The sequence below is a fragment of the Pongo abelii genome, chromosome 19 (assembly GCF_028885655.2).
Source record: "Pongo abelii isolate AG06213 chromosome 19, NHGRI_mPonAbe1-v2.0_pri, whole genome shotgun sequence".
NCBI lineage: Eukaryota > Metazoa > Chordata > Mammalia > Primates > Hominidae > Pongo > Pongo abelii.
In genome coordinates this window covers 4,249,337-4,275,009 of record NC_072004.2, presented here as the reverse complement: position 1 = coordinate 4,275,009, position 25,673 = coordinate 4,249,337, and the positions used below count along the sequence as shown (strand labels likewise).

The window sequence follows — 25,673 nt, the reverse complement described above, 5'->3', positions numbered from 1 at the left end:
GGGACCCACGGGAGCGGAGGCAAGGGGCTGGGATGTGGCCACCATGCCAGACGGGGCAGGAACGCGGCCCAGCTCTGGTGGAGGGAGAGCAGAACCAGCCAAGGAGCCCCAGCAGCCATGCGCTCTCCTGGTCTAACCCAGCCCCTGGGACTGCAGTGCCTGGTCCCTGGCACCCAAACTGAGAGGCCCCTGAGGGCAGGTGAGTCTCCCTCAGGCCTAGGGCATGGGGCCAGGCACCCACAGGGGCAGGAATCAGGAAGTCGCTGGCAGGCAGGTCTCAGGCGGGGCCCGGGAAGCTGCGGATCCACATTCCAGCCCAGCAGGGTCTGCCAGCTGCCTCCTGGGGCCACATGAAAGCCAGGACCAACTCACACCCACCTCCCTCTGACTTTTTCCGGGCACCTGCACCTGGCCCTCCAGGCCTCTCCCCCCTTCACATTGCCAGCATCTGCCTCTGCGACCTCCATGCAGCCCAGGCACACTGTCCCCCAACCAGCCCCCCGTTTTGCTCTCCCCGGCCACTCCACACCCATAGGACATGCTGAAATACACCCTTTCCTTCCTCCAGCTGGGGCAGGGTGGATCCCGGCCCCAAAATAGAGCCCATCAGAGGGAGGCTGCAGCTACAATGGGGCCTTTCAGGCTGAAGAATCCACCCAAGGATGCCAGGGCTCCTCAGACACACCTGGAGGCCGGCACCCTGCCACCAAATCCTCGTCTCCACTTGGCAGCTTTGAGGGGCAAAGGGCTCAGCTGCAGAGAGGCCACCTTCTAATCCTGTAATTACAGAGTCTCCTAGGGCAGTGGCCACCAGGGCTGACTCAGCTCCAGGAGGGGCTCCACAGCCAAGGGGTGTGACCTCCTGGGGTGGATGGGCCCAGCCCCACCCTGCCTTGCTGAGCAGGCCTGGGGAGGCCCCCGCCTCTGGGTCTTGGTTTTCCCCAACGGTACAACGCCAGGGTACCCCAGATGCCCCACCAGGGCCCTCCAGCACCAGCAGCCCCTGCTTGTTAAGCTGGTAACTCTGCTTTGCACTGGGGCTCCTCACAGGCCAGTGCATGCTGGGTCCTAGAGTTCAGTGGCTTCCACGAGCAGTTCAAACCCAGGCTCCACAACTCAAAAGCAAAGAAAACACACAAAAAGGGCCCTGGTTTGTAGAATTCAGCTGACTGTTCGAAGCTGCTCCTACATGGGCATCTCAGCCCTGCAGTCCCAGGTCCTTCCTGGATGGCCACAGGCACCTCACACTGAACAGCTGCCTAAACTCGTTCTCTCCCCTGTCCCCAAACATCTCTCTTCCTGCCCAGTGTGGCTGAGCCAGCCAGGACACAGGCCCCTGTGACCAGCGTGGACTGGTCACCAGCAAGCTGCCGGAGCTGATACCCTCTGGCTCAGGAATAGCGCCTGGTCCCCATCACCCAGGCCAGATGCTGGGGTTGGGGGGTCCCTACATGCCTTGCTCACCCTCACACCCCTCATCACTGATTGTTGTCCATTTTGCATCTGCACGTTCCTCGAATCTGCCTCTTCCTCCTGTCCACAGCCTCTGGCCAGTGCACTCCAGGCCTCCCCGGCCGTCTCCTCCCCAGTTTCCCAGGCCCCACCATCCCTCCAGACACCAGCCCTGGAGGGGACTTCCGAAACAGAAATCTGACTCTGCCCCTGTCTCCTCAGAGTCTGTGTGGCCTCCCTGCACCCTGACTTAGATCCCTCTGGGAGATAGGGCCTGGGAACAGTGCCTGGAGCCTGAGAAACATGGAGCCCCTCAGCCCCTGGCCTCTGCCCTTCCAGACCAAGAGAATTTCCCCCTCGAGCTAGGAAAGTGATGCTAAATGTCCCTGGCTTTAGTCATCCCCGGCCACAGAGACCCGCACACAGAGGTATCCATGTTCACACTGTCACACACGTGGCCGCACGAACATTCCCAGACACACGTACAGCCACGGCCTCTCACACATGCACGCGAGATCAACACACAAGCACACTCACACACATGCACCCACACACCGACACCCACAACCTGAGACACACACGAAGAACTCACACGCCACAACTACGTACATATGCAGGTAACGGGGAGCCATTCAAGATATCAAAACGTGTGGCAAGGGCACCAGAAAGATGATGGCTATAAACCCTGGCACAGGCTCGTTGGGGTGGACTTGCCAAATAACAGCCTGGCATGTACTCACGCAGACCTGTGGTCTCATCATAAACATAGTAATTATGCTCACACACACACACGTACACAAACATGCTTGTATCTCACTCTTGTGCACATCCATACACAAGAGTGGATGTGTGCACACTTAGATCTTCACACACACATACCTCTCCTCTCGTCCACCTGCACACACAGTTCGGCAGGAGGAGGAAGCAGGAGGAAAGGGTCAGCGCCTGTGGGGTGGCGGGGGCAGTGCCTTCAATCTTGGTTCAGCACAGTCTTCCAACTGGGCGGTAACTGACTCTGAACTGCAAAGAATGGATTCTGGGCCCACCAAGAAGGGAAAGGCCAGTATCCCCTAGGGGCTCACTGTGCCTGGGGCAGAGCTGAGACCCAAGCCTCCCCACTCATGGACAAACTCTTTGCCTGAGCCAGTCAGGACACAGGCCCCAGGACACAGACCAGCCGCCAGCAAGCTGCTGCACCGTCTGGCACGCTTTGTCCCTGGGCTTGCCAACCTGTAATTGAAAGGACTGGCATTGGGGCACAAGGGCACTGCCTGGTTTCCAGGGGCCGGCAGCAGCCCAACAAGCCAGTGGGCAGGCAGGTGGGGACTGAGGTAGTGAAGGGAGCAAAACCTTTGCATCCTCCCAGAGAATTCGGCTGAGATTGTGAGCTCTCCTGGTGGGCCGTGCTGCCAGCCAACAGACACCTGTTAGATCTTGGCAGAGAGGTGGGGCCCTCAGAGGAAGGATGAGTGGGCCTGTCTCAGCCCCTCTCAGACAGCCCCTGGTGGGGCCTGGTTACTCCAGCCCAGAAAGCCAGGTAGAAAGGGCTTATCCAAGAGGCTCCCTAAGGGCCAAGTCTGGGAAGTGGCAGGAACGCTCCCCAGAGTTGGGGAGCTCACATAGCCCAGCTTTCCGCACCACTCCAGGGACCACAGAGCAGATCCCACAGCCATCCCCTGCATCCTGGGCTGACCCTTGATGACAGCTATGGTGGACCACGTCCTGGCTGATCTCTGCCAACCACCCTGCAAGCTCCCCTGTGGACACCAGATGGGCAGTTACCAGGCCTCCATCCCAGGTCCTCACTCAGGAGTCTTCAAGACTGGGAAGGGGCTGGGCACAGTGGCTCCCACCTGTAATCCCAGCACTTTGGGAAGCCGAGGCAGGCAGATCACTTGAGGCCAGGAGTTTGAGACCAGCCTGGCCAACATGGTAAAACCCCTTCTCTACTAAAAATACAAAAATTAGCCAGGTGTGGCAGCGGGTGCCTGTAATCCCAGCTACTCAGGTGGCTAAAGCACAAGAATCACTCGTGCCTGGGAGGTGGAGGTTGACAGATCGCACCTGCACTCTGGCCTGGGCAAAAGAGTGAGACTCTCTCTCTTTAAAAAAAAAAAAAAAAAAAAAAGACTGGCAGTGTCCTCTCCCAGATCTGAAGGCCTCAGTGACAGCCATGCTGGCTCTGCTCTGTGCAGTGGTGGCCACATCTCTCCTTGGGCAAGGAGGGAACTCAGAGCTATGATGAAGTTTGGGCAAGGAGCAGCCTTCAAGATCACCTGGGTCAACTCCTGTGTAAAGATGGAGGATTGAAAGTTGCGTCATAGACTTAAGTTCCCACACAGAAGCAAAAAACAGCCAGAAAAAAGTGATTTTTTACCAAAGAAAAGAAGAAAACCTAGTGAAATAAACATTCAATACTGGCAGCCAAGTACAGTGGCTCACACCTATAATCCCAACACTTTGGGAGGCTGAGGCAGGAGGATTGCTTGAGCCCAGGAGTTCAAGACCAGCCTGGACAACATAGTGAGCCTCTATCTCTACAGATAATTTTAAAATTAGCCAGGCATGGTGGCATGCACCTGTGATCCCAGCTATTCCAGAGGCTGAAGGGGGAGGATCCCTTAAGCCTGGGAGGTTGAGGCTGCAGTGAGCCATGATCACACCACTGCACTCCAGCCTGGGTGACAGCAAAATCCTAAAAAAAAAAGAAAAAAAAGAAAAAAATGGCAGCCAAGCAAAAGCAAAAGAGCAGACAATTCTGTAGAAGAGAGTATTACCCTTCTCGGCTTCCCCTCCCCAAAGCCATTCACTAAAACCCCCATATCTGGAGAGAAATTAACTGAGTAGTAGTCCCTAACTGAGAGCCAGCAGGGAAAGCTGCTGGGGAGAGGCAAGTAAAAACGGAGAAAGCCAACAATGGCTCCAATCACTGACTCTACTCAAGGCCTGAGGGCAACCCCCATCTCAGAAGGGAATGCATCCAGTAATTAAGTAGAATGAACCATGTTGTAGAGCATTTACCTGAATCCCAGAAGACAGAGCAGAGCCCAGGTGTTTTGACAGACTCCTCATTTGCCTGAGCCCTGCATTTCCCTCCGGCAACAGAAAAGTCTGCGGAGCCTAAGCTCAACTCAAACTGCATCCCCTTTGGACAACAGAATGGTCACAGCGAAGGCAGGCAGAGTCAAAGACAAAGAGTCATCCACACTACATCAAAGCAAATTCAGTTTCTGAGCAGAGCTGCCCACACCCAGCTCAGAGGAAAGTATTCAGCATGTAAACTATGGATACATACTGTAGAAAAGGAAAGAAGGAAGGAAGGGAGGGAGGGGGACAAGGAGAAAAAATCCAACCTGGCCGGGCGCAGTGGCTCACGCCTGTAATCCCAACACTTTGGGAGGCTGAGATGGGTGGATCACTTGAGGTCAGGAGTTAGAGCCCAGCCTGGCCAACATGGTAAAACCCCGTCTCTACTAAAAAATACAAAAATTGGCTGGCGTCGTGGAGCACGCCTGTAGTCCCAGCTACTCGGGAGGCTAAGGCAGGAGAATCACTTGAACCCAGGAGGTGGATGTTTCAGAGAGCTGAGATAGTGCCACCGCACTCCAGCTTGGGCGACAGAGTGAGACTCTGTCTCAAAAAAAAAAAAAAAAAAAAAAAAAAAAAAAAAAAAAAAAAAAACCAACCTAAAAGATAGGTGATAAGAGAAGGAGCAGAAGGAAATTTCTTATACTGGCTTCAAGCTATAAAACAATGCAATGAGAATATTAATTCAGACTGGGCACAGTGGTGCATGCCTGTAATCCCAGCACTTTGGGAGGCCGAGGAGGGTGGATCAAGTGATCCACCCTCCAGCCTGGGCAACATGGTGAAACCCCGTCTCTGCAAAAAATACAAAAATTAGCTGGGCGTGGTGGTGCATGCCTGTGGTCCCAGCTACTTGGGAGGCTGAGGTGGGAAGATCACTTAAGCCCAGGAGGTCAAGGCTGCAGAAAGCCATGACTGCACCACTGCACTCCAGCCTGAGTGACAGAGTAAGACCCTGTCTCAAAATAAATAAATAAATATCAAAGAAAAGACAATCTCACACATAAATGAACCAAAAAATAAATAAATAAATAAACTCTCTAGCCTTTTGGGGGACAGGGAGTGGATAAAAACTCCTTAATCACAAAATCTACCCAGTTAGGAGTTGAAGCAAAATAAAGAACTCAGGAATAAAGAATCTGTGTAAACAGACTGATAACAAACATTGAATCTACTTAAATATGAAACTGTTGTCAAGCCACTACAAGGATGATGCTTAAAGAGCAGACTGTGGCCAGGCACAGTGGCTCACGCCTGTAATCCCAGCACTTTGGGAGGCCAAGGTGGGTGGATCACCTGAGTTTGGGGGTTCACAACCAGCCTGACCAACATAGAGAAACCCTATCTCTACTAAAAATACAAAATTAGCTGGGCGTGGTGTCGCATGCCTATAATCCCAGCTACTCAGAAGGCTGAGGCAGGAGAATCGCTTGAACCTGGGAGGCAGAGGTTGTGGTGAGCCGAGATCGTGCCATTCCACTCCAGCCTCGGCAACAAGAGCGAAACTGTCTCAAAAAAAAAAAAAAAAAAAAAAGAACAGACTGTGAATGCTCTACATCTAGAAAAAGTAAAGATAATAATATAACTAACAAAAATCAGGAGGTTGGAGAGAGAAGGGAGAGAGGAGGTATAAGAAGGCTGGTGTCCTCTTTCATAGCTAGTATTCATCAATAAGTCCATGGTTAACAACTAATTCAAACTTAATTCCTTTGATTTTACTTCAGTTTATTCAAGTGGATTCATATAAATTAAACATATTATATGATTCTATTTATATGAATTATCCAGAACAGACAAATCTATAAAGACAAAAAGTAGATTTAGCAGCTGCCTAGGGCCAGGGCTGGGGAGCAGAGAGATAGACTGGAGGGAAATGGGGGTGACTGCTAATAGGCATGAAATTTCTTTTTGGGTTGAGCAAAAATGTTCAAAAACTGATGTGGTGATGGTTGTACAACTCTGTGAATGTACTAAAAACCAGTGAATTATACACTTTATTGGGTGAACTGTCCAATATATGAATTATTACTAATATTATTTTAAGACAGGGTCTTGCTCTGTTGACGAGGCTGGAGTGCAGTGGCATGATCTCGGCTCACTGCAACCTCTGCCTCCTGAGTTCAAGCGATTCTCAGCCTCAGCCTCCCAAGTAGCTGGGATTACAGGTGCCCACCACCACACTTAGTTAATTTTTGTATTTTTAGTAGAGACGGGGTTTCACCATGTTGGCCAGGCTGGTCTTGAACTCCTGACCTCAAGTGATCCGCCCGCCTCGGCCTCCCAAAGTGCTGGGATTACAGGCGTGAGCCACTGCGCCCGGCCTGATATATGAATTGTATCTCAATAAATCTGTTTTTAAAAACTGCACTACCATATAACCCCAGTTTAATAAAACTATTTTTACCTAACCATAAGCCTGTGAATGTATAGAGAGATACATATACGGAATGATGGTTACCTAATTAAATAACAAATAGAGAAGCAAAAAGGCCAAAATGTGAAGAATTATTTATTCTTGTAGATGAAAACGTGAATAACGGTTATTTTCTTCTCTGTACTTTTCTGCTTTTGCTTTTGTTTTTTTAGTGTCTCCCACATAAAAATATAAAAGTCATTTGATACAACATGATACAGTGAATCGTTGGTCCCACCCTTGACCTCACCACGGTAGCACTGTGCATTCACAGCCTTGATTGATGTGTGGAATGTGTCCAAGCTCGAGCTTCAGGTCTATGCTCATGCCCTTGGTGATCTCATTTGGTCTCATGGCTTTAAATAACCAGCCTAGACCTCTCTCCTGAACTTCAGACACATACATATCCAATTGCTTTTTTTTTTTTTTTTTTTGAGATGGAGTCTTGCTCTGTCGCCCAGGCTGGCGTGCAGTGGCGTGATCCTGGCCCACTGCAACCTCCACCTCCCAGGTCCAAGTGATTCTCATGCCTCAGCTTCCTGAGGAGCTGGGACTGCAGACGCCCACCATCACCCCCGGCTAATTTCTATATTTTTAGTAGAGACGGGGTTTCACCATGTTTGCATTGGGCGCCCAGCTCAATTGCCTCTTAATATGTCCAGGTGAGTCCGGGCACAGTGGCTCATGCCTGTAATCCCAGCACTTTGGGAGGCCTAGGCAGGCGGATCACTCAAGCCCAGGAGTTCCAGAGTAGCCTGGGTAACATAGCGAAACCCCGTCTCTACAAAAAAATACAGAAATTAGCTGGGCATGGTGGCTCACACCTGTAGTCCCAGCTACTCAGAAGGCTGAGGTGGGAGGACCCACTTGAGCCCAGAAGGTCCAGGATGCAGTGAGCCGAGATCGCACCACTGCACTCCAGCCTGGGTGACAGAGCAAGAACCTGTCTTAGAAAACAGGTCCGAGGCCGGGCGCAGTGGCTCATGCCTGTAATTCCAGCGCTTTGGGAGGCTGAGGTGGGCAGATCACCTGAGGTCAGGAGTTCGAGACCAACCTGGGCAACATCGTGAAACTCTGTCTCTACCAAAACCACAAAATTAGCTGGGCCTGGTGGTGTGCCCCGTAATCCCAGCTACTCGGGAGGCTGAGGCAGGAGAATCACTTGAACCCAGGAGGCGGAGGTTGCAGTGAGCCGAGATCATGCCATTGCCCTCCAGCCTCAGTGACAAGAGCAAAACTCCACCAAAAAAAAAAAACAAAAAAAAAAAACAAGAAAGAGAGAGAGAGAAAGAAAGAAAGAGAGAGAGAGAAAGAGAGAGAGAGAAAGAAAGAAAAGAGGTCCAGTTGAATGTCCTAAGAAGCACCTCAAATGTAACATGTCTAAAATGGAACTGCTAATCTCTCCCTCCAAAACAAAAACCCCTGCCCCTCCCTCAGTCTTCCCCCACCTACCTGCCCCCCCGCCCCTCAGTAAGCGGCAACTCCATATGCTTCTAGCTGCTCAGGGCAAAAATCTTGGAGCCGCCCTGGACTCCTCCCTTTCTTTCACACCCAGTCTGTCAGGAAACCCTGTTCATTCTACTTCCGAAATATACCCAGAATCTGACCACTTCTCCACACTTCCTCCATAGCTACCCTGGTCCAAGCCATCACTATGTCCTGCCTATATTACTACAAATCCTCTGGAGTGGGTTCCCTGTTTCTGCCTTTGTCCTCTTTCTATTTTTTTAATTTATTTATTTGTTTTTTTAATTTCTTCTCTCTATGTTGCCCAGGCTGGTCTCAAACTCCTGAGCTTAAGCTCAAGCGATTCTCCCACCTCCGCTGCCCAAAGTGCTAGGATGACAGGTGTGTGCCTCCATGCCCAGCCTGTCCTCTTTCATTGTATTCTCAACGTGGCAGCCAGAGAGCCTGTTAAACCACGTGGTCCATAAGCTACAAAATGGCCCCAAATTAATCAGGCCTCTTGACAATTCACGCTTTGTATGAAGTCCCCTGCCGTGGTAAACTTGGGCTGGCCTTATACCTTGCTTTGGCCAATAAAATCAGGTGGAAGTAGCCAGGCGCCGTCGCCCATGCCTATAATCCCAGCACTCTGGGAGGCCGAGGCGAGTGGACCATTTTAGGTCAGGAGTTCGAGACCACCCTGGCCGACCAACATGGTGAAACCCCCCTCTCTACTAAAAATACAAAAATTAGCCGGTTGTGGTGGCAGGTGTCTGTAATCCCAGCTACTCTGGAGGCTGAGGCAGGAGAATCGCTTGAATTCAGGAGGCAGAGGTTGCAGTGAGCCGAGATCACACCACTGCACTCCAGCCTGGGCGACAGCGTGAGATTCTGTCATAAATAAATAAATTAATTAAATTAAATTAAATAAATCAGGTGGAAGTGATGTTTTTCAAGTTCCTGGCCTGGGGCTTAACAGACTTTGCAACTTCCACTTTTGCTACCTTAGAGCATTGCCCTGAGATGGTCATATAAGGAAGCTGGTCTAGCCTAGGGGAGGGTGAGCAGCCACACGGAGAAGGATGAAGGGGACCCAGGGGACAGCCAGAGGTGAGTAAGGTCAGTGTGGACATTCCAGTGCAGTAATCATCCAGATGAAAGCAGCCACATGAGCGGACACAGGCAAACCAGCGGAAGAACCATCCGGCCAGGCCACAGAATCAGAAATAATTGGGCATTGTTTTAAGCCATGAAGTTTTGGGGTGATTTTTTTTGCAGCAGTAGACACCGGATACAACCCCTAAGTCAGATCCTCTCACCTCTGCGCTGGACAGTCTGGTGGCTTCCAATGTCAGTGACACGGGAAGCCAGAGTGAATCTACGTACAAGGCCCTCCATAATCCGCACCCTCACTCTGCCATCACCGTGACCTCTGACTTCATCGCCTCTACTGCTCCCTGGCTGACCCCATTCCAGCCACATTTCCCCAACACACCAGCCATGCATTCTCCCTCAGGGCCTCCGCACAGGCTGCCCTCCGCATGGACAGCGCTTCCCCGCTCCAGCCCACAGCCACATGGCTCCTTCCCACACCTGCTTCTGGAGTGTCACCGTCTCATCCAGGCCTTCCCTGGCCCCTTGCATTGCCCCTGTCGCTCTCTTTGTCCCCTTTCCCTGCTGTTGCTCTCCACAGAACTCATCCCCATCTAACATACTATAGTGTTTGTTTGTTTATTTATTGAGAGGGAGTCTTGCTCTGTCACCAGGCTGGAGTGCAATGGCGCGATCTCGGTTCACTGCAACCTCCTCTTCCCATGTTCCAGCGATTCTCCTGCCTCAGCCTCCCGAGTAGCTGGGATTACAGGTGCCCACCACCACACCCGGCTAATTTTTGTATTTTTAGTAGAGGCAGGGTTTCACCATGTTGGCCAGGCTGGTTTTGAACTCCTGACCTCAAGTGATCTGCCTGCCTTGGCCTCCTAAAGTGCTGGGGTTACAGGTGTAAGCCACTGTGCCTGGCCTTTTTTTTTTTTTTTAAGACAGAGTCTTGTTCTGTCACCCAGGCTAGAGTGCAAAGGCGCGATCTCAGCTCACTGCAACCTCTGCCTCCCGGGCTCAAGCGATTCTCCTGCCTCAGCCTCCCGAATAGCTGGGATTACAGGCACGCGCCACCATGCCCAGCTAATTTTTGTATTTTTAGTAGAGGCAGGGTTTCACCATGTTGTCCAGGCTGGTCTCAAGCCCCTGACCTCGTGATCTGCCCATCTCGGCCTCCCGAAGTGCTGGGATTACAGGCATGAGCTACTGTGCCTGGCCTATGGCGTTGATTTTCCATGTTTATTGTATTACACACACATACTTTTGCCTGCTTTGTTCATGCTGTACCCCAGTGCCTGGAACAGTGTCTGGGAAAGAGGAGGTGCTGGGGAAAGATTTCATACGTGAGTGGACGTTGCTGCTTTTCCTGGTGGAGACCTGCGTCTCAACCACCTGGTCATGGCCATAGGCTTGGCCCTTTGAGAACTCAAGCACACCTGCTCCCTCAGCCCATGAGGCCAAGCGGGGGTGTGAGGGTGAGCACTCGAGTCCAGGTTTCTCACCGTAAGACCGAAAGAGCAGCATGGAACTAGAGACCCACCCTGGTGGGCTTCGCCACTGTGCACACAAACACTTTCCCGTGCAATGTCAGATGTCAGCAGGGCCCAGGGGACAGGAGAGAAGGAAACCCTGGGGCATGATGGGAGATTGCATTTTCCAAAGACAGTCACTGCAATATTTCCAGTTCCACAAGTTCTTTCAGATCACTGATACTCTCATCAAAACATAGAGTCCATTTCTTTTTTTTTTTTTTTTGAAATGGAGTCTCACTCCCTCACCCAGGTTGGAGCACATTGGTGGCGATCCCGCCTCCCTGCAACCTCCGCCTCCTGCGTTCAAGTGATTCTCCCTCCTCAGCCTTCCAAGTAGCTGGGATTACAGGCACCTACCATCATGCCAGGCTAATTTTTGTATTTTTGTAGAGTTGGGGTTTTGCCATGTTGGCTAAGCTGGCCTTGAACACCTCATCTCAGGTAATCCTCCCGCCTTGGCCTCCCAAAGTGCTGGGATCACAGGTGTGAACCACTGCACATGGCCTAGAGTCCATTTCTTTGCCCCACTAATCTGAGCAGAAAGTTGTGCTCAGGTAAAAAAAAAAAAAAAAAATAGAATGCAGAGAATGCAAGCTACATTCATGGTAACTTTCAAGGGTAGGTCATAAAAGGCAGCACAGTTCTACCTGGCCCGCTATCTCAGAACATTAGTCCTTGTTTAAGCCGGCCACCATGCTGTGAGGAAGCACAGACCGCACGGAGAGGCCACAGACAGGTGTACCAGCCAATGCTAAGGTCTCAGTCAACAGCTGAATGGACTGCCAGGCAGGCCCCACCCCTTTGATGATCCAGCCCTTCACCCTTATCCAGCCTAGCTAACACCAAGTGGAAAAGAGATGTCATCCCCTCTTGCTCTCAAGCCCGGCCCAAACTGCAAATTTGTGAGCAAAATAAATGTTTTTGTTGTTTTAAGCCATTAAGTTTTGTTACATATGCATAGTAATTAGAACAGGCTCAGCTGGGCGCGGTGGCTCACGCCTGTAATCCCAGCACTTTGGGAGGCTGAGGCGGGTGGATCACCTGAGGTCAGGAGTTGGAGATCAGCCTGACCAACATGGTGAAACCCCATCTCTACTTAAAAATACCAAAAATCAGCCAGGCATAGTGGTGGGTGCCTGTAATCCCAGCTACTCAGGAGGTTGAGACAGGAGAATTGCTTGAACCTGGGAGGCGGAGGTTGCAGTGAGCCGAGATTGCGCCACTGCACTCCAGCCTGGTCAACAAGAGCAAAACTCTGTCTCAAAAAAAAAAAAAAAAAAAAAAAAAGAACAGGCTCAAAAGTTCGCTTATCTCTTTAATGAAGCCGAGAGGTAAAGAGTAGCACTCCCATTTTCTTGCTAAGAAAATTGAGGCTCAGCAAGGTCAAGATCTTGCCCTAGGTCACACAAGTCACACAACTGGTAAGGAAAGAAGAAGGAATGATGGCCAGGTCTTTCAGACAGCTCATGGCATGCTCCCTCCCATGCCTCACTCCTGCCTCTCCACCTCGACCACAAAGCCCACCTAAGGGGGAACAGCCGACGTTCAGCCACATCCTCCAGCCATCAGGTCAGTGACAGTGGAGGCCCTGCTTTGGGGGCAGTCCCTCCTCTGAGCACAAACCCCTTCTCCTCTGAAGGGCAGCAGCTCTGGGAAGAAGGCCAAGGAAGGTGGTATAAGCCAAGACCTGCTGTGTGCGTGTCTGGACCCTAATTAACAGCCGAGAAGTCCACTTCCCTTGCCAAGAGGACTGGAAAGATGGAAGAGATGGAACCCTCTGTTTCTGTAGGTGGCCACAGGACATGGGCTCCCCCAGGGAAGGCCCCAGACCAGACTTTATATTCTCAGAAAAGCTCATTTCCATGAAACAAGCAGCATGATTTGGCCCCTGCTTCAGGAAATCTGGGAACAGACACACAGTGCCACCAAAAATCATCCTGCCCACACAATGCAGTTACAGGCACAAAAGTAGCAGGAGAAAAGCTATACTTAGCTGCAGGCACACATGTGCACACAGGCACATCCCACGCAGTTATCTGCATGTCCTGAGGTGGGTGTGCACGCTCGTGCACAGACAAGTGTACAAAACAGCACACATCGACACACTCATACACACCACGCACACACATACACACAAATTAAAATAGATATATTTGTACATACAGTATACATTTAGCATGTATATTCATTCATGCTAAATGTATATTGTATGTACAAGTATATATATATATTTTTTCGAGATGGAGTCTCACTGTCGCCCCGGCTGGAGTGCAGTGGCATGATTTTGGCTCACTGCAACCTCCACCTCCCGGGTTCAAGCGATTCTCCTATCTCAGCCTCCAAAGTAGCTAGGATTAAAGGCGCACACCACCACGCCCAGCTAAATTTTTAATATATTTTTAGTGGGACAGGGGCATGGGAGAGAGCATGTTGGCCAGGCTGGTCTCGAACTCATGACCTCAAGTGATTCGCCCACCTTGACCTCCCGAAGTGCTGGGATTACAGGCATGAGTCATCACGCCTGGCTAGTATATTCAGGTTTGGTTTTTTTTTTTTTTTGAGACAGAGTCTTGCTTTGTTGCCCAGGCTAGAGTGCAGTGGCGCAATCTTGGCTTACTGCAACCTCCACCTCCTGAGCTCAAGCGATTCTCCTGCCCCAGCCTCCTGAGTAGCTGGGATTACAGACGCCACCACCAGGCCCGGCTAATTTCTGTATTTCCAGTAGAGAAGGGGTTTCACCGTGTTGACCAGGCTGGTCTTGAACTCATAATGTCAAGTGATCCACCCGCCTTGGCCTCCCAAAGTGCTGGGATCACAGGCGTGAGCCACTACGCCCGGCCAGTATATTCATTTTAATGTATACACACAAGAATGGACATATACACACTCATATTAGATGTATGCACACACTAACACACATGTCCACCTTCCCATGGGCCCTTCCCAAGAAGAGTTTGGAGCCTGTCTCCCCAGGACTTACTCCTTCAACAGCAGAAATCATGCAGGAAGGACTTTGGTTCCTGCAATCTGAGAAGTGAAGGGATGGATGGATGGATGGATGGATGGATGGATAGATTGGTGGGTGGGTGGGTGGGTGGATGGATGGATGGATGGATGGATTGGTGGATGGATGGATTGGTTGGTGGGTGGATGGATGGATGGATGGATGGATGGATGGATGGATGGATGGATTGGTGAATGGATGGATGGATGGATGGATAGATTGGTGGGTGGATGGATGGATGGATAGATTGGTGGGTGGGTGGGTGGATGGATGGATGGATGGATGAATGGATGGATGGATTGGTGGATGGATGGATTGGTTGGTGGGTGGGTGGATGGATGGATTGGTGAATGGATGAATGGATGGATGGATGGATGGATGGATGGATTGGTGAATGGATGGATGGATGGATGGATAGATTGGTGGGTGGGTGGATGCATGGATGGATGGATGGATGGATGGATGGATGGATGGATGGATGGATTGGTGAATGGATGGATGGATGGATGGATAGATTGGTGGGTGGGTGGATGCATGGATGGATGGATGGATGGATGGATGGATGGATGGATGGATGGATTGGTGGATGGATGGATTGGTGGGTGGGTGGGTGGATGGATGGATGGATGGATGGATGGATGGATGGATGGATTGGTGGATGGATGGATGGATGGACGGATGGATGGATGGATGAATGGATTGGTGGGTAGGTGGATGGATGGATGGATGGATGGATTGGTGGGTGGGTGGGTGGACGGACGGATGGATGGATTGGTGGATGGGTGGATGGATGGATGGATGGACGGATTGGTGGATGGATGGATGGATGGATGGATGGATGGATGGATGGATGGATTGGTGGGTGGATGGATTGGTGGGTAGATGGATGGATGGATGGATGGTTGGATTGGTGGATGGATGGACGGACGGATGGATTGGTGGGTGGATGGATGGATGGATTGGTGGATGGATTGGTGGATGGATGGATGGATGGATGGACGGATGGATGGATGAATGGATAGATTGGTGGGTGAGTGGATGGATGGATGGATGGATGGATGGATTGGTGGATAGATGAATGGATGGATAGATTGGTGGATGAATAGAAGGATGGATGGGTGGATGGATAGATTGGTGGATGGATGGATGGATGGATGGATGGATTGGTGAATGGGTGGATGGATGAGTAGAAGAAAGTAAGGTGACATCATATTTTGAAGCCCAACAGAAGCCAATTCCTCAGCACCCTCTGGACACCCATACTAATGCTGACTCCTTTCGCTCCCCAAAAATCTTCTCACCCTTTGAAGTTTTAGGGATGATTCCATATCCCCTGGACTTCCAACTCCTCTATCCAACTGTCTACTAACACCTCCACTTGGATATCAACCTCCCCCGACAAACTCAGAATGTATAAACCCAAGCTGTTGACCTTCCCCAAAACACTTGCTGCTCCAGCTCACTTTCCTGCCTCAATTAATGGGCCCTCCCTGGTTCCAGCTGCTCATGCCAATACCTGGAACTCACCTCTGACTCTTCTTTCATACCCCTTCTGGAATTCATCAGGAAATTCTGATAGCTCTACCTTTAAAATACATATGTAATCCAACTGCCTCTCACAATCTCCTTGTTGCCACTCTGGTTCAAACCCCATCATCTCACCTGCATCCTAGCAACAGCCTCCTCACTCCTCTCTGCTTCTGTCCTTGCCCCCAGGTCTATTCTCAACAGAGTAGCCAGAGTGATTCTACTCAGCATAAGCCAGCCAGATGGGGTGGCTCACTCCTATAATCCTAACGCTCAGGGAGGCTGAGGCAGGAGGATTGCTTGAAGCCAGGAGCTCAAGCCTGGGAAAAAAAGCAAGACCCTGTCTCAAAAAAAAAAAAAAAAAAGAAAAGAAAAGAAAAGAAAAAAAAGCAAATAGTAGAAAAAAATCGATGAAACCAAAAGTTGATTCTTCAAAGAGATCAGCAAGATAGACAAACCTTTAGACAAACCGACCGAGAAAAAAAGACTCAAATTACTAAAATTAGGAATGAAAGGGGGGACACTACTACTCACCTTACAGAAATTAAAAGAATTAGAAGGAACTGTTATATAAACTATTGTGTGCCAACCTAGAATAAATGTACAAATTCCTAAAAAGATACAAACTACTGAAACAACTCAAGAAGAAACAGAAAATTTGAATTGACCTATAACGAGTAAATATTGAGTTAGCAATCACAAAACTTTCCACAAACAGAAGCCCAGAACCAGATGGCTTTGCTGGTGACTTCTTCCAAATGTTTAAAGATAAATTAACAAATTCTTCATGAAGTCATCCAAAAAACAGAAGAGGAAGGAACACTTGCCAACTCATTACAAGGCCACTACCCTGATACCAAAACCAGATGAAGACACCACAAGAAAACTGCAGACCAATATCTCTTATGAATGTATGTGCAAAAATCCTCAACAAAATACTATGAACTCAAATCCAGCAATTTAGCCAGGTGCGGTGGCTCACACCTGTAATCCCAGCACTTTGGGAGGCTGATGCAGGCGGATCATGAGGTCAGGAGATTGAGACCATCTTTGCTAACATGGTGAAACCCTGTCTCTACTAAAAAAATATATATATATACAAAAAATTAGCCAGGCGTGGTGGCAGGCGCCTGTAGTCCCAGCTACTTGGGAGGCTGAGGCAGGAGAATGGTGTGAACCTGGGAGGTGGAGCTTGCAGTGAGCCAAGATCACGCCACTGCACTCCAGCCTGGGCCACAGAGCGAGACTCTGTCTCAAAAAAAAAAAAAAAAAAATCCAGCAATACATAAAAATGACTACCCACCATGACCATGGCGAGCATATCCCAGGAATGCAAGGTTGGTTAAACATATAAATATCAGTCAATGTAATAAACTGTAGAAATTGAATAAAGGACAAAACTACATGATCATTTCAATAGATACGGAAGACAAAAGCCAGATGTCCCACTTCTTAGAACAAAACTCTATCTCACCTGATGCCCACAATATCCTACATGATCTGGCACCCATCATCTCTCTGTCCTCACCTCCCTCTCCCACTTCTCTCTCTGCACTAATCACAGTAGCCACCTTGTTGTTATTCAAACCCATCGGGTACACTCCTGACTCAGGGCCTTCACAGTTGCTATTCCCTCTACCTGGAACACTGTTCCCCCGAATATCCACACAATTCACTACTTCACCCCCTACAGGTCTTTATTCAACAATTACCTTCTCAGTGAGGCCTCTCTGGCCACCCTACAAAAAATTGCTACCCTCTCCTCCCAATACTCACACTCTCCCTATTTCCTTCCTGACAATACTTCTCTCCTAAGCCTTTATTATTATCTGAAATACTCTGAATTTTACAATAAAATTCACAATACTTATGTATCTTGCTTGTTATCTATCTCCCCCAACTAGAATGTAAGTTCCCTCAGGACAGAGACATTTTTATCTGTTTTATTCACTGCTATAGCTATGGCATTTGTTTATTCATTTATTTATTTATTTAGAGATGGAGTCTCGTTCTGTCGCCCAGGCTGGAGTGCAGTGGTGCAATCTCGGCTCACTGCAACCTCTGCCTCCTGGGTTCAAGTAATTCTCCTGCCTCAGCCTCCCGAGTAGCTGAGACCACAGGCTCACACCACCATGCCCAGCTAATTTTTTATATTTTTAGTAGAGACAGCGTTTTGCTGTGTTGCCCAGGCTGGTCTTGAACTCCTGACCTCAGGTGATCCGCCTGCCTCGGCCTCCCAAAGTGCTGGGATTACAGGTATGAACCACTGCACCCAGCCGCCTATATCTACAGCATTTAAACTAGTATGCCACTTAATTGACAATCAATAAATATTGGTTGAGTAAACAAATAAATACAGTTTGTCACTCGACTCTTCACTCAGCCAGCAGTGACTTACCTCACCCACCCGTCCATGTGCCTGACACTGTGCTTCAAGCTGGAGTGCAGAGAAAGATTAGAACCAGACCTGGACCCTGCTAAAACTCACAGACAGGGCTGGGAGAGGAGTCAAAATGTACGTAACTGAGACCCCAGAAAGACAACGCTGCGCGCACTAAGGGAGAGAGGGTCACGCCCAGCAACCAGGGAGGAATCCATGGAGAGACGGTGGTAAGCTGGCCCTTGAAGGCCTAGAATGCTTTGGACACATGGAGAAGGGAGTGAGGATGGGTAAAGAGAGGGAGAGGGGAGGCATGACTAGGGAATCAAGAGGGGGCCTGCATGGCAGGACTTCAGTGGAGGAATAAGGTTCCTAAGGTTATCAGAGAAGCTCATGAGGGTCTTTAAATGCCGGGATAAGGGGCTGGGCCTAGTTCCAGAGGCACCAGGGAGCCATGTAAGGCTTTTGAGCAGGGAAGGGTGGTGGTGTCAGAAAGCTCACTCTGTAAGCCAGGCACAGTGACACATGCCTGTAATTCCAGCTACTCGGGAGGCAGTGTGGGCAGAATCACTTGAGGCCAGGAGTTCAAGACCAGCCTGGGCAACACAGGGAGACCCTGTCTGGAGGGAAGGAAGGAAGGGAAGGAAAAGAGAAAAGAAGAAAGAAAGAAAGAAAGAAAGAGAGAGAGACAGACAGAGAGAGACAGAGAGAGAGAGAGAGAGAGAGGAAGGAAGGAAGGAAGGGAAAAGAAGGAAGGAAGGAGAAAAGGAAAGAAAATGGAAAGAAAGAAAGGGAGGGAGGGAGGGAGAGAGAGAGGGAGAGGAAGGAAGGAAGGGAGAGAGGGAGGGAGGGAAAGAAAAGAAAAGAAAGAGAGAAAAAGCAAGCAAGCTAGCTAGCTCACTCTGGCAGTGTGTGAAGAACAGAAGAACAGATTGTAGTGGGTGAGCAGGAAGACAAGGAGACCAGGAAGGTGGCTTCTAGAACAGTTCTGGAGAAAGACAGCAAGGCATGAGCCAGGGAAGGGCAGAGAGGACGGAGAGGAGAGGGTAGGCCTGGGAGAGGTCAAGGGCTTTGTGACTGACAGTTGTTGGGGAGGAAGAACTGGAGCCTGAATCTCAGGTCAGAACATCCGAGCATTCTACGGAGGCACAGACAGAGTCACGGGGTGGGGGTGGAGGCGGGATGGCAGCACCTCTGGAGGGTTAGAGTTCTGGCTGCAGAGGCTCAGCGTCGGTGGGTAACCATGCCAGACCCAGCAGTTTCCCAGCACCAGAGGATGGACGCACTCTGGCCCTGCCCGCCTTTCTGCCCCTCAGCCCCAACGCCCAGGGCAGGCCTAAAGAAGAGTTTCTCCAGCTGGCTTTGGCAGCCAAGACGCAATGTCATTTCTAGATGAGCCAACCAGCTCTGGAGATGCGCCAGGCTGCAGGGTGCAGGGGGTGGAGGTGGGGGCAGCTGTGTCCTCGAAACACAGCCAACGAGCACCTCCCAGAACCAAACAAGACAGTGGCAGAAGTAGGGCTGGCGGGGGGTCCCCAGACCCAGCTGGCTGGTACAGGGACAGCTTTGATGGGGCCTCCATCTGCCTGGGCCTCAGCTTCCCTGCGAGGTCAGGCCCCACCAGCCCCCATCAGCTCCCACCAGCCAGAAGTGATGGTCCCCTCCCTTCAGTCAATAAGCATTAAGGGATTTACTAGTGCCTGGGGTGTGCCCAGCTCTGTTTCTGGATCAGTGCACTATGAAGGACACAGACTTTGGAGGCGTCACAGCCAAGTTGGAGGTTGATTGTCGGTTTGTTTTGAGACAGGGTCCTATTCTGTCACCCAGGCTGGACTGCAGTGGCATGATCAGAGCTCACTGCAGCCTCTATCACTTGGGCTCAAACAATCCTCCAGCCTCAGCCTCCCCAGTAGCTGGGACTACAGGCATGTGCCACCATGCCCAACTAATTTTTTAATTTTTTGTAGAGACAGGGTCTTGCTATGTTGTCCAGGCTGGTCTCTAACTCCTGAGCTCAAGTGATCCTCTCACTTTGGCCTCCCAAAATACTGGGATTCCAGACGTCAGCCACTGCACCCAGCCAGGTGTTGGAGTTTTGTCTGTCTCACTATTCACCTGATTCTATCTGTGGGCTTCAGTTTTCCAACCTGTCAAATGGCATAAGAAAAAACCTTCCAGGCTGGGCGTGGTAGATCATGCTTGTAATCTCAGCACCCTGGGAGGCTGAGGTAGGCAGATCACTTGAGGTCAGGAGTTCGAGACCAGCCTGGTCAAAATGGTGAAACACCATCTCTACTAAAAATACAAAAATTAGCCGGGTGTGGTGGCATGGGCCTGTAATCCCAGCTACTCAGGAGGCTGAGACAGGAGAATCACTTGAACCTGGGAGGCAGAGGTTGCAGTGAGCTGAGATCGCTCCACTGCACTCCAGCCTGGGCGACAGATTGATACCCTGTCTCAAAAAAAAAAAAAAAAAAACACAAAAACAAAACAAAAAAAACACAACAATTAGTGGCATGCACCTATAATCCCAGCTGCTGGGGAGGCTGAGGCAGGAGAATCGCTTGAACCTGAGAGGTAGAGGTTGCAGTGAGTCTAGATCGTGCCACTGTACTCCAGCCTGGGCAATAGAGACTCCATCTCAAAAAATAAAATAAAATAAAATATGAAAAGAAAAAACCTTCCCCACAAAAATGTCAGTCGCGAGGACTAAATAAGAGCATGTGCAGAAGAGAATGACAAGACTTTCTAGTCTTCAGGAATTTCCGCAGAGACCCAAGGCTGAGAACAAGGGATGAGCAGCGCCCACACCTCAAGAGAGGTGCCAGCACACCTTCAGGACTTGGTGGGAGAACAGAGCTATCCCATTTGCCTCCCCCCCGCCCGCCCCCTTGCATAGAAGTCACGCTCAGGGGAAGATTTATTGAAAGAGTTCTACTCTTGACCAGGCACGGTGGCTCACGCCTGTAATCCCAGCACTTTGGGAGGCTGAGATGGGCGGATCACTTGAGGACAGGAGTTTGAGACCAGACTGGGCAATATGGCGAAACCCCATCTCGACTAAAAATACAAAAATTAGCCGGGTGTGGTGGTGCACGCCTGTAGTCCCAGCTGTTCAGGAGGCTGAGGCAAGAGGATTGCTTGAGTCCAGGAGTTCAAGACCAGCCTGAGCAACATAGTGAGAGCCCCCATCTCTAAAAAAGTTAATAAATAAAGAATAAAGAGTTCTACTCTTAAGCTGAGTTAGGGGCTTCAGGTGACACTCACCCCCCACAGAGGGCAGTGCTTGCCAGGAAGGAAGCTGGCCTTTTCTCCCTGGCTGGACGCCGGCTAAATGCTGAGCCTTCTATGCCAGGACAGCCTGAGGGGCGTGCACAGAAGACGTCTTCAGGACACTCAGACGCATGTCATCTGGCATTTGGGGAGAATGGACCCTGGGCCCTGACTCCGCCCAGGGAAGTATGCGGGTGGGGATGCCAGATGGAGTAGTCTGCAGTGTCGCGGGAGGGGAGAGGGCTGCAGTGGGGGAAGCCTCCCTTCCCGACCTCTTACAGGGCTCAGATGGATACCGCGGAGGGAGACACGGTGCTCATGAGAGGGGGCCCCTTGCAGGATTGCCTACCCGGGCAAGACGGCCTGGCTGGAAAGGTAACCCTTGCATCAAGGAATTGGGCAAAGCAAAAACCGGGGCCAGAGACCCCAAAACGCCCACAAAGTGCCCCCCCACACCCCGCCTCTGGGCATCTGCCATATGGAGGGCACTGACAGTCAGCAGAAACAGCTCCAGACACAGGCAATACTTGGCCTGTTCTCAGTCATCCTTCCTTGCTTGCTCATCTCTGGAGAGGACAGAATCGCAAGGGGAGGGGAGATGTCAGGGATGTGGGGTGGAAGATGCAACAAGAACAAAACTGGACTACAGCCCCGCCTCTTCCCAAGGCAGTTTTCTGGTCCTAATAGAAGCTTTGTTTGGGGCTGGGTGTGGTGGCTCACATCTGTAATCCCAGCACTTTGGGAGGCCGAGACAGGCAGATCACCTGAGATCAGGAGTTTGAGACCAGCCTGGCCAACGTGGCGAAACCCCATCTCTATTAAAAATACAAAAATTAGCTGGGCGTGGTGGCTTACACATGTAATCCCAGCTACTTGGGAGGCTAAGGCAGGAGAATGGCTTGAACCCGGGAGGCGGAGGTTACAGTAAGCTGAGATCGCGCCACTGCACTCCAGCCTGGGCAACAGGGTGAGACTCAGTCTCAAAAAAGAGGCAGGGTGCAGTGGCTCACAATTGTAATCCCAGCACTTTGGGAGGCTGAGGTGGGTGGATCACAAGGTCAGGAGTTCAAGACCAGCCTGGCCAACATAGTGAAACCCTGTCTCTACTAAAAATACACAAAAAAATTAGCTGGGCGTGGTGGCGGGGGCCTGTAATCCCAGCTACTTGGGAGGCTGAGTCAGGAGAATCACTTGAACCCAGGAGATGGAGGTTGGTTGCAGTGAGCCAAGATCGTGCCACTGCACTCCAGCCTGGGCGACAGAGCAAGACTCTGTCTCAAAAAAAAAAAAAAAAAGCTTTATTTGGAAGCAGGGCTAAAGTTGTTTTGATTTCAATGGGACCAGACTGTTTAGTTCATGCATGTGACTGGAGAAGCGATGGGCTCTGGCCATGGGTGGGCGATGCAGCCAAACTAGTGTGAGGACAATAAAGTTGTGGCTGGTTTACTTTTCCAAAGTCCAGTCTGCTCAGTAAACCTGGTTAACACGTGCAAGCGCATCTGTGCCTGCAGCCACAGGGCCCAGGGCCATGGAGCTGGGAAAGGATGGGAGGTCTAGCCCCTCTGCTTGTGGCTGGGCTGGCGTCGTCTTCCCAGAAGCAGTGGCCCTTTCCCATGTTGGGGGACAGGCAGGGCTGGGGCTTTGGGGAGCCAGGGACACGGCTGCACACAGGGACCCTCTGGCTCTGGTCCCACCCTTTGGGCTCCCTGTCTGTGGACAGGCCCCATAAACCTCGGTGCCTCATGGGACCCAAACAGGTGCTGAGCCCAAGTGGGAACATGAATTCTGGTGTGAGGATAGCGTGGTAGGGGAAGGCTTTTGGAGGAAGCGGACTTGGAGTTGAGTCTTGTAGAAGGAGGATTTCAGGATGCACAAAAGAGGAACTGGTGCTCTTGGTGGAAGAAATGGACGCGTGCAAAGTCTGGGAAGTGTGTGTGCCCACATGGCTGGCATAGCCAGAGTGTGAGGCCCATGAAGGGGTGTGATGGGATGTGGATTTGGAACACTTGTTATTACCATGATTATCGCCCTTAAAGCAGCGTCAACATTGGCCATAACCAGTCTGGGCCTTGCTTCCCTCCTCTGTAACCTGGGGAGAATTGCTCTATTTCTTCTTGCGCCCACAATATGCCCTGGCAATAAATGAGTCCTATTTTCTCAAATGAACACATTAACCCAATGCTCAGAGGACATCTTTTACAGTCAGAAAAGCTCAGGCTCGAATCCCAGTTCTGCCCCTTCCTCACCGTGGAACTCCTGGTAAGCTTCTCTCTCTTTTTTTTCCCCCAAGATGGAGTCTTGCTCCATTGCCCAGGCTGGAGTGCGGTGGCGCAATCTCAGCTCACTGCAACCTCCACCTCCCGGGTTCAAGTGATTCTCCTGCCTCAGCCTCCCAAGCAGCTGGGATTATAGGTGCCTGCCACCATGCCCAGCTAATTTTTTGTATTTTTAGTAGTGACGAGGTTTCACCATATTGGCCAGGCCGGCCTTGACCTCCCAAAGTGCTAGGATTACAGACATGAGCCACCGCGTCCAGCCAAGCTTCTCTTTACTGATCTATAAAATGGGGATAACAAGCTCTACCCAGAAGGAATGATCAACATAATGTACATAAAGGCCGGGCACAGCGTGAGCCTGTGGAAACGGGAGTTCCTCGCCCCCCAAACCTGTCCCCACCTCCACAGAGGCTCTCACTTACATAGGACGCCAGCAGGGTGTTGGGGGCCAGGACGAGAGCCAGGTAGAGGCAGGGGGCTGTGGCAAGCAGGCTGGAGGCGCAGATGAGGGGCTCAGCTCTTGGAATGACTTTCTTGTACCTCCTCGCAGCTTCTGCCCCCAAGATGACCCCAATGATGCCGGTCATGATGGTCAGTGACCCAAAAATCAGGCTGATGGGGAAGAGCACAGAGGGGTTGGTCAGCTGGGTGAGCTCAGCATAGGGACCCTTCAACCTGCTCCCAGCCCCAGGTCTAGCCCCTCGGCTCAAGTGCATGATCTGGTGTCTACAGGGAATATGGCTGTGGGCCCCTGACCTGACCCGGACCTTACCCACCCTCCTCACTGATGATCCCAGGGACCAATATCCCACTGCCCTCCCCCACCTCCTTTTCTCCCTCATCCCCTGTCTCATCCTGGGGATCCCACTGGCCATGTGGGTGATCACCCAGCACCCCAGGTCCCAGCCTGCCTCATCTCCATTGACCCTTACCCTTTCACCCCCCAAAACTGCCCCACTCAAAATCTGAATTCCAGGGTCCCACCCTGGCACCAACCTCCTCTCTTTCCAGCTCCCAGTACTAAGAGGAACGGAGGAAAGTGAACATGTATTTACTGAGCCCCTGTGATACACCCGGCCCTTCTCTGGGCTCTCTACACGCCCTCCCTCCTTGAATCCCATCCTTCCACTCCCTGTCTTTGAACCCCTCTCAGGCAGCCCCTACCTGACTTCCGTCCTTTTCCCACCCACTTTTAGACCCACTTCTACTCTGTTTGGCTTCCCCTTGTACATCCTTCCTGTGGAGACCTGTCCCTCCAAAATAACCTCCACACAGGCTCCCCAAGAGTGCGTTCTGTGGTGGCAGGAGATCTGTGGTGGGAGGAGTTCAAGATCAGAAAGATCTCATCTCTACAAAAAAAAATTTTTTTTTTTTTTTTTTTTTGAGATGGAGTCTCGCTCTGTCACCCAGGCTGGAGTGCAGTGGTGCAATCTCGGCTCACTGCAACCTCCGCCTCCCAGGTTCAAGTGATTCTCTTGCCTCAGCCTCCCAAGTAGCTGGAACTACAGGTGCACACCACCATGCCCGGCTAATTTTTTTATTTTTAGTAGAGACGGGGTTTCACCATGCTGGCCAGGCTGGTCTCGAACTCCTGACCTTGTGATCCGCCCGCCTCAGCCTCCCAAAGTGCTGGGATTACAGGCATGAGCCACCGCACCCGGCCTTACAAAAATTTTTAAAATTATCTAGCCTTGGTGGCATGCACCTGTAGTCCCAGCTACTCAGGAGGCTGAGGCGGGAGGATCGCTTGAGCTCAGAAGTTCGAGGCCACAGTGAGCTATGATCATACCACTGCACTCCAGCTTGGGCAACAGAGCAAGAACCTGTCTCTAAAAATAAAATTAAAAACACAGACCTGACCACCTCCTGCCTAAAATTCTCCACCAGCTCTCAGACACCCACTAGATTTGTCTGCAGTTCCATATGGTGTACATTGTTCTTCGTGATATGACTCTGGCTCACATCAAACCCAGGTCCCAGCTCTATTTTCTTCCCCTAAACTAGTTGCTCTCCCCTCCCAACTCCCCACCACATGCTTTCATTCCTCTGCCTGGAACATCCTTCACTAGTTTTTGACCTATCAAACTCCTACTCATCCTTCAAGACCCAGCACAGCCTACTTGGGGATGCCCTTCCTTTGTTCCCTTGCTGATCCCTTCACTCCCATCAGTTCCCACAGCACCTT

The 25,673-nt window shown here is 50.9% G+C and overlaps 1 protein-coding gene across 2 annotated transcripts in view; it reads right to left on the bottom strand.

Annotated features, from left to right (window-relative positions):
* The window catches only part of SPNS3 (SPNS lysolipid transporter 3, sphingosine-1-phosphate (putative)), a 55,768-nt gene that overhangs the window by 11,218 nt on the left and 18,877 nt on the right, over positions 1 to 25,673 (bottom strand). For both annotated transcript variants that reach the window (XM_024235159.3, XM_054537437.2), the window contains one exon: positions 23,911 to 24,100. In XM_024235159.3, coding sequence (XP_024090927.3) covers positions 23,911 to 24,100 — 190 coding nt within the window. The remainder of the gene's footprint in view (positions 1 to 23,910; positions 24,101 to 25,673) is intronic.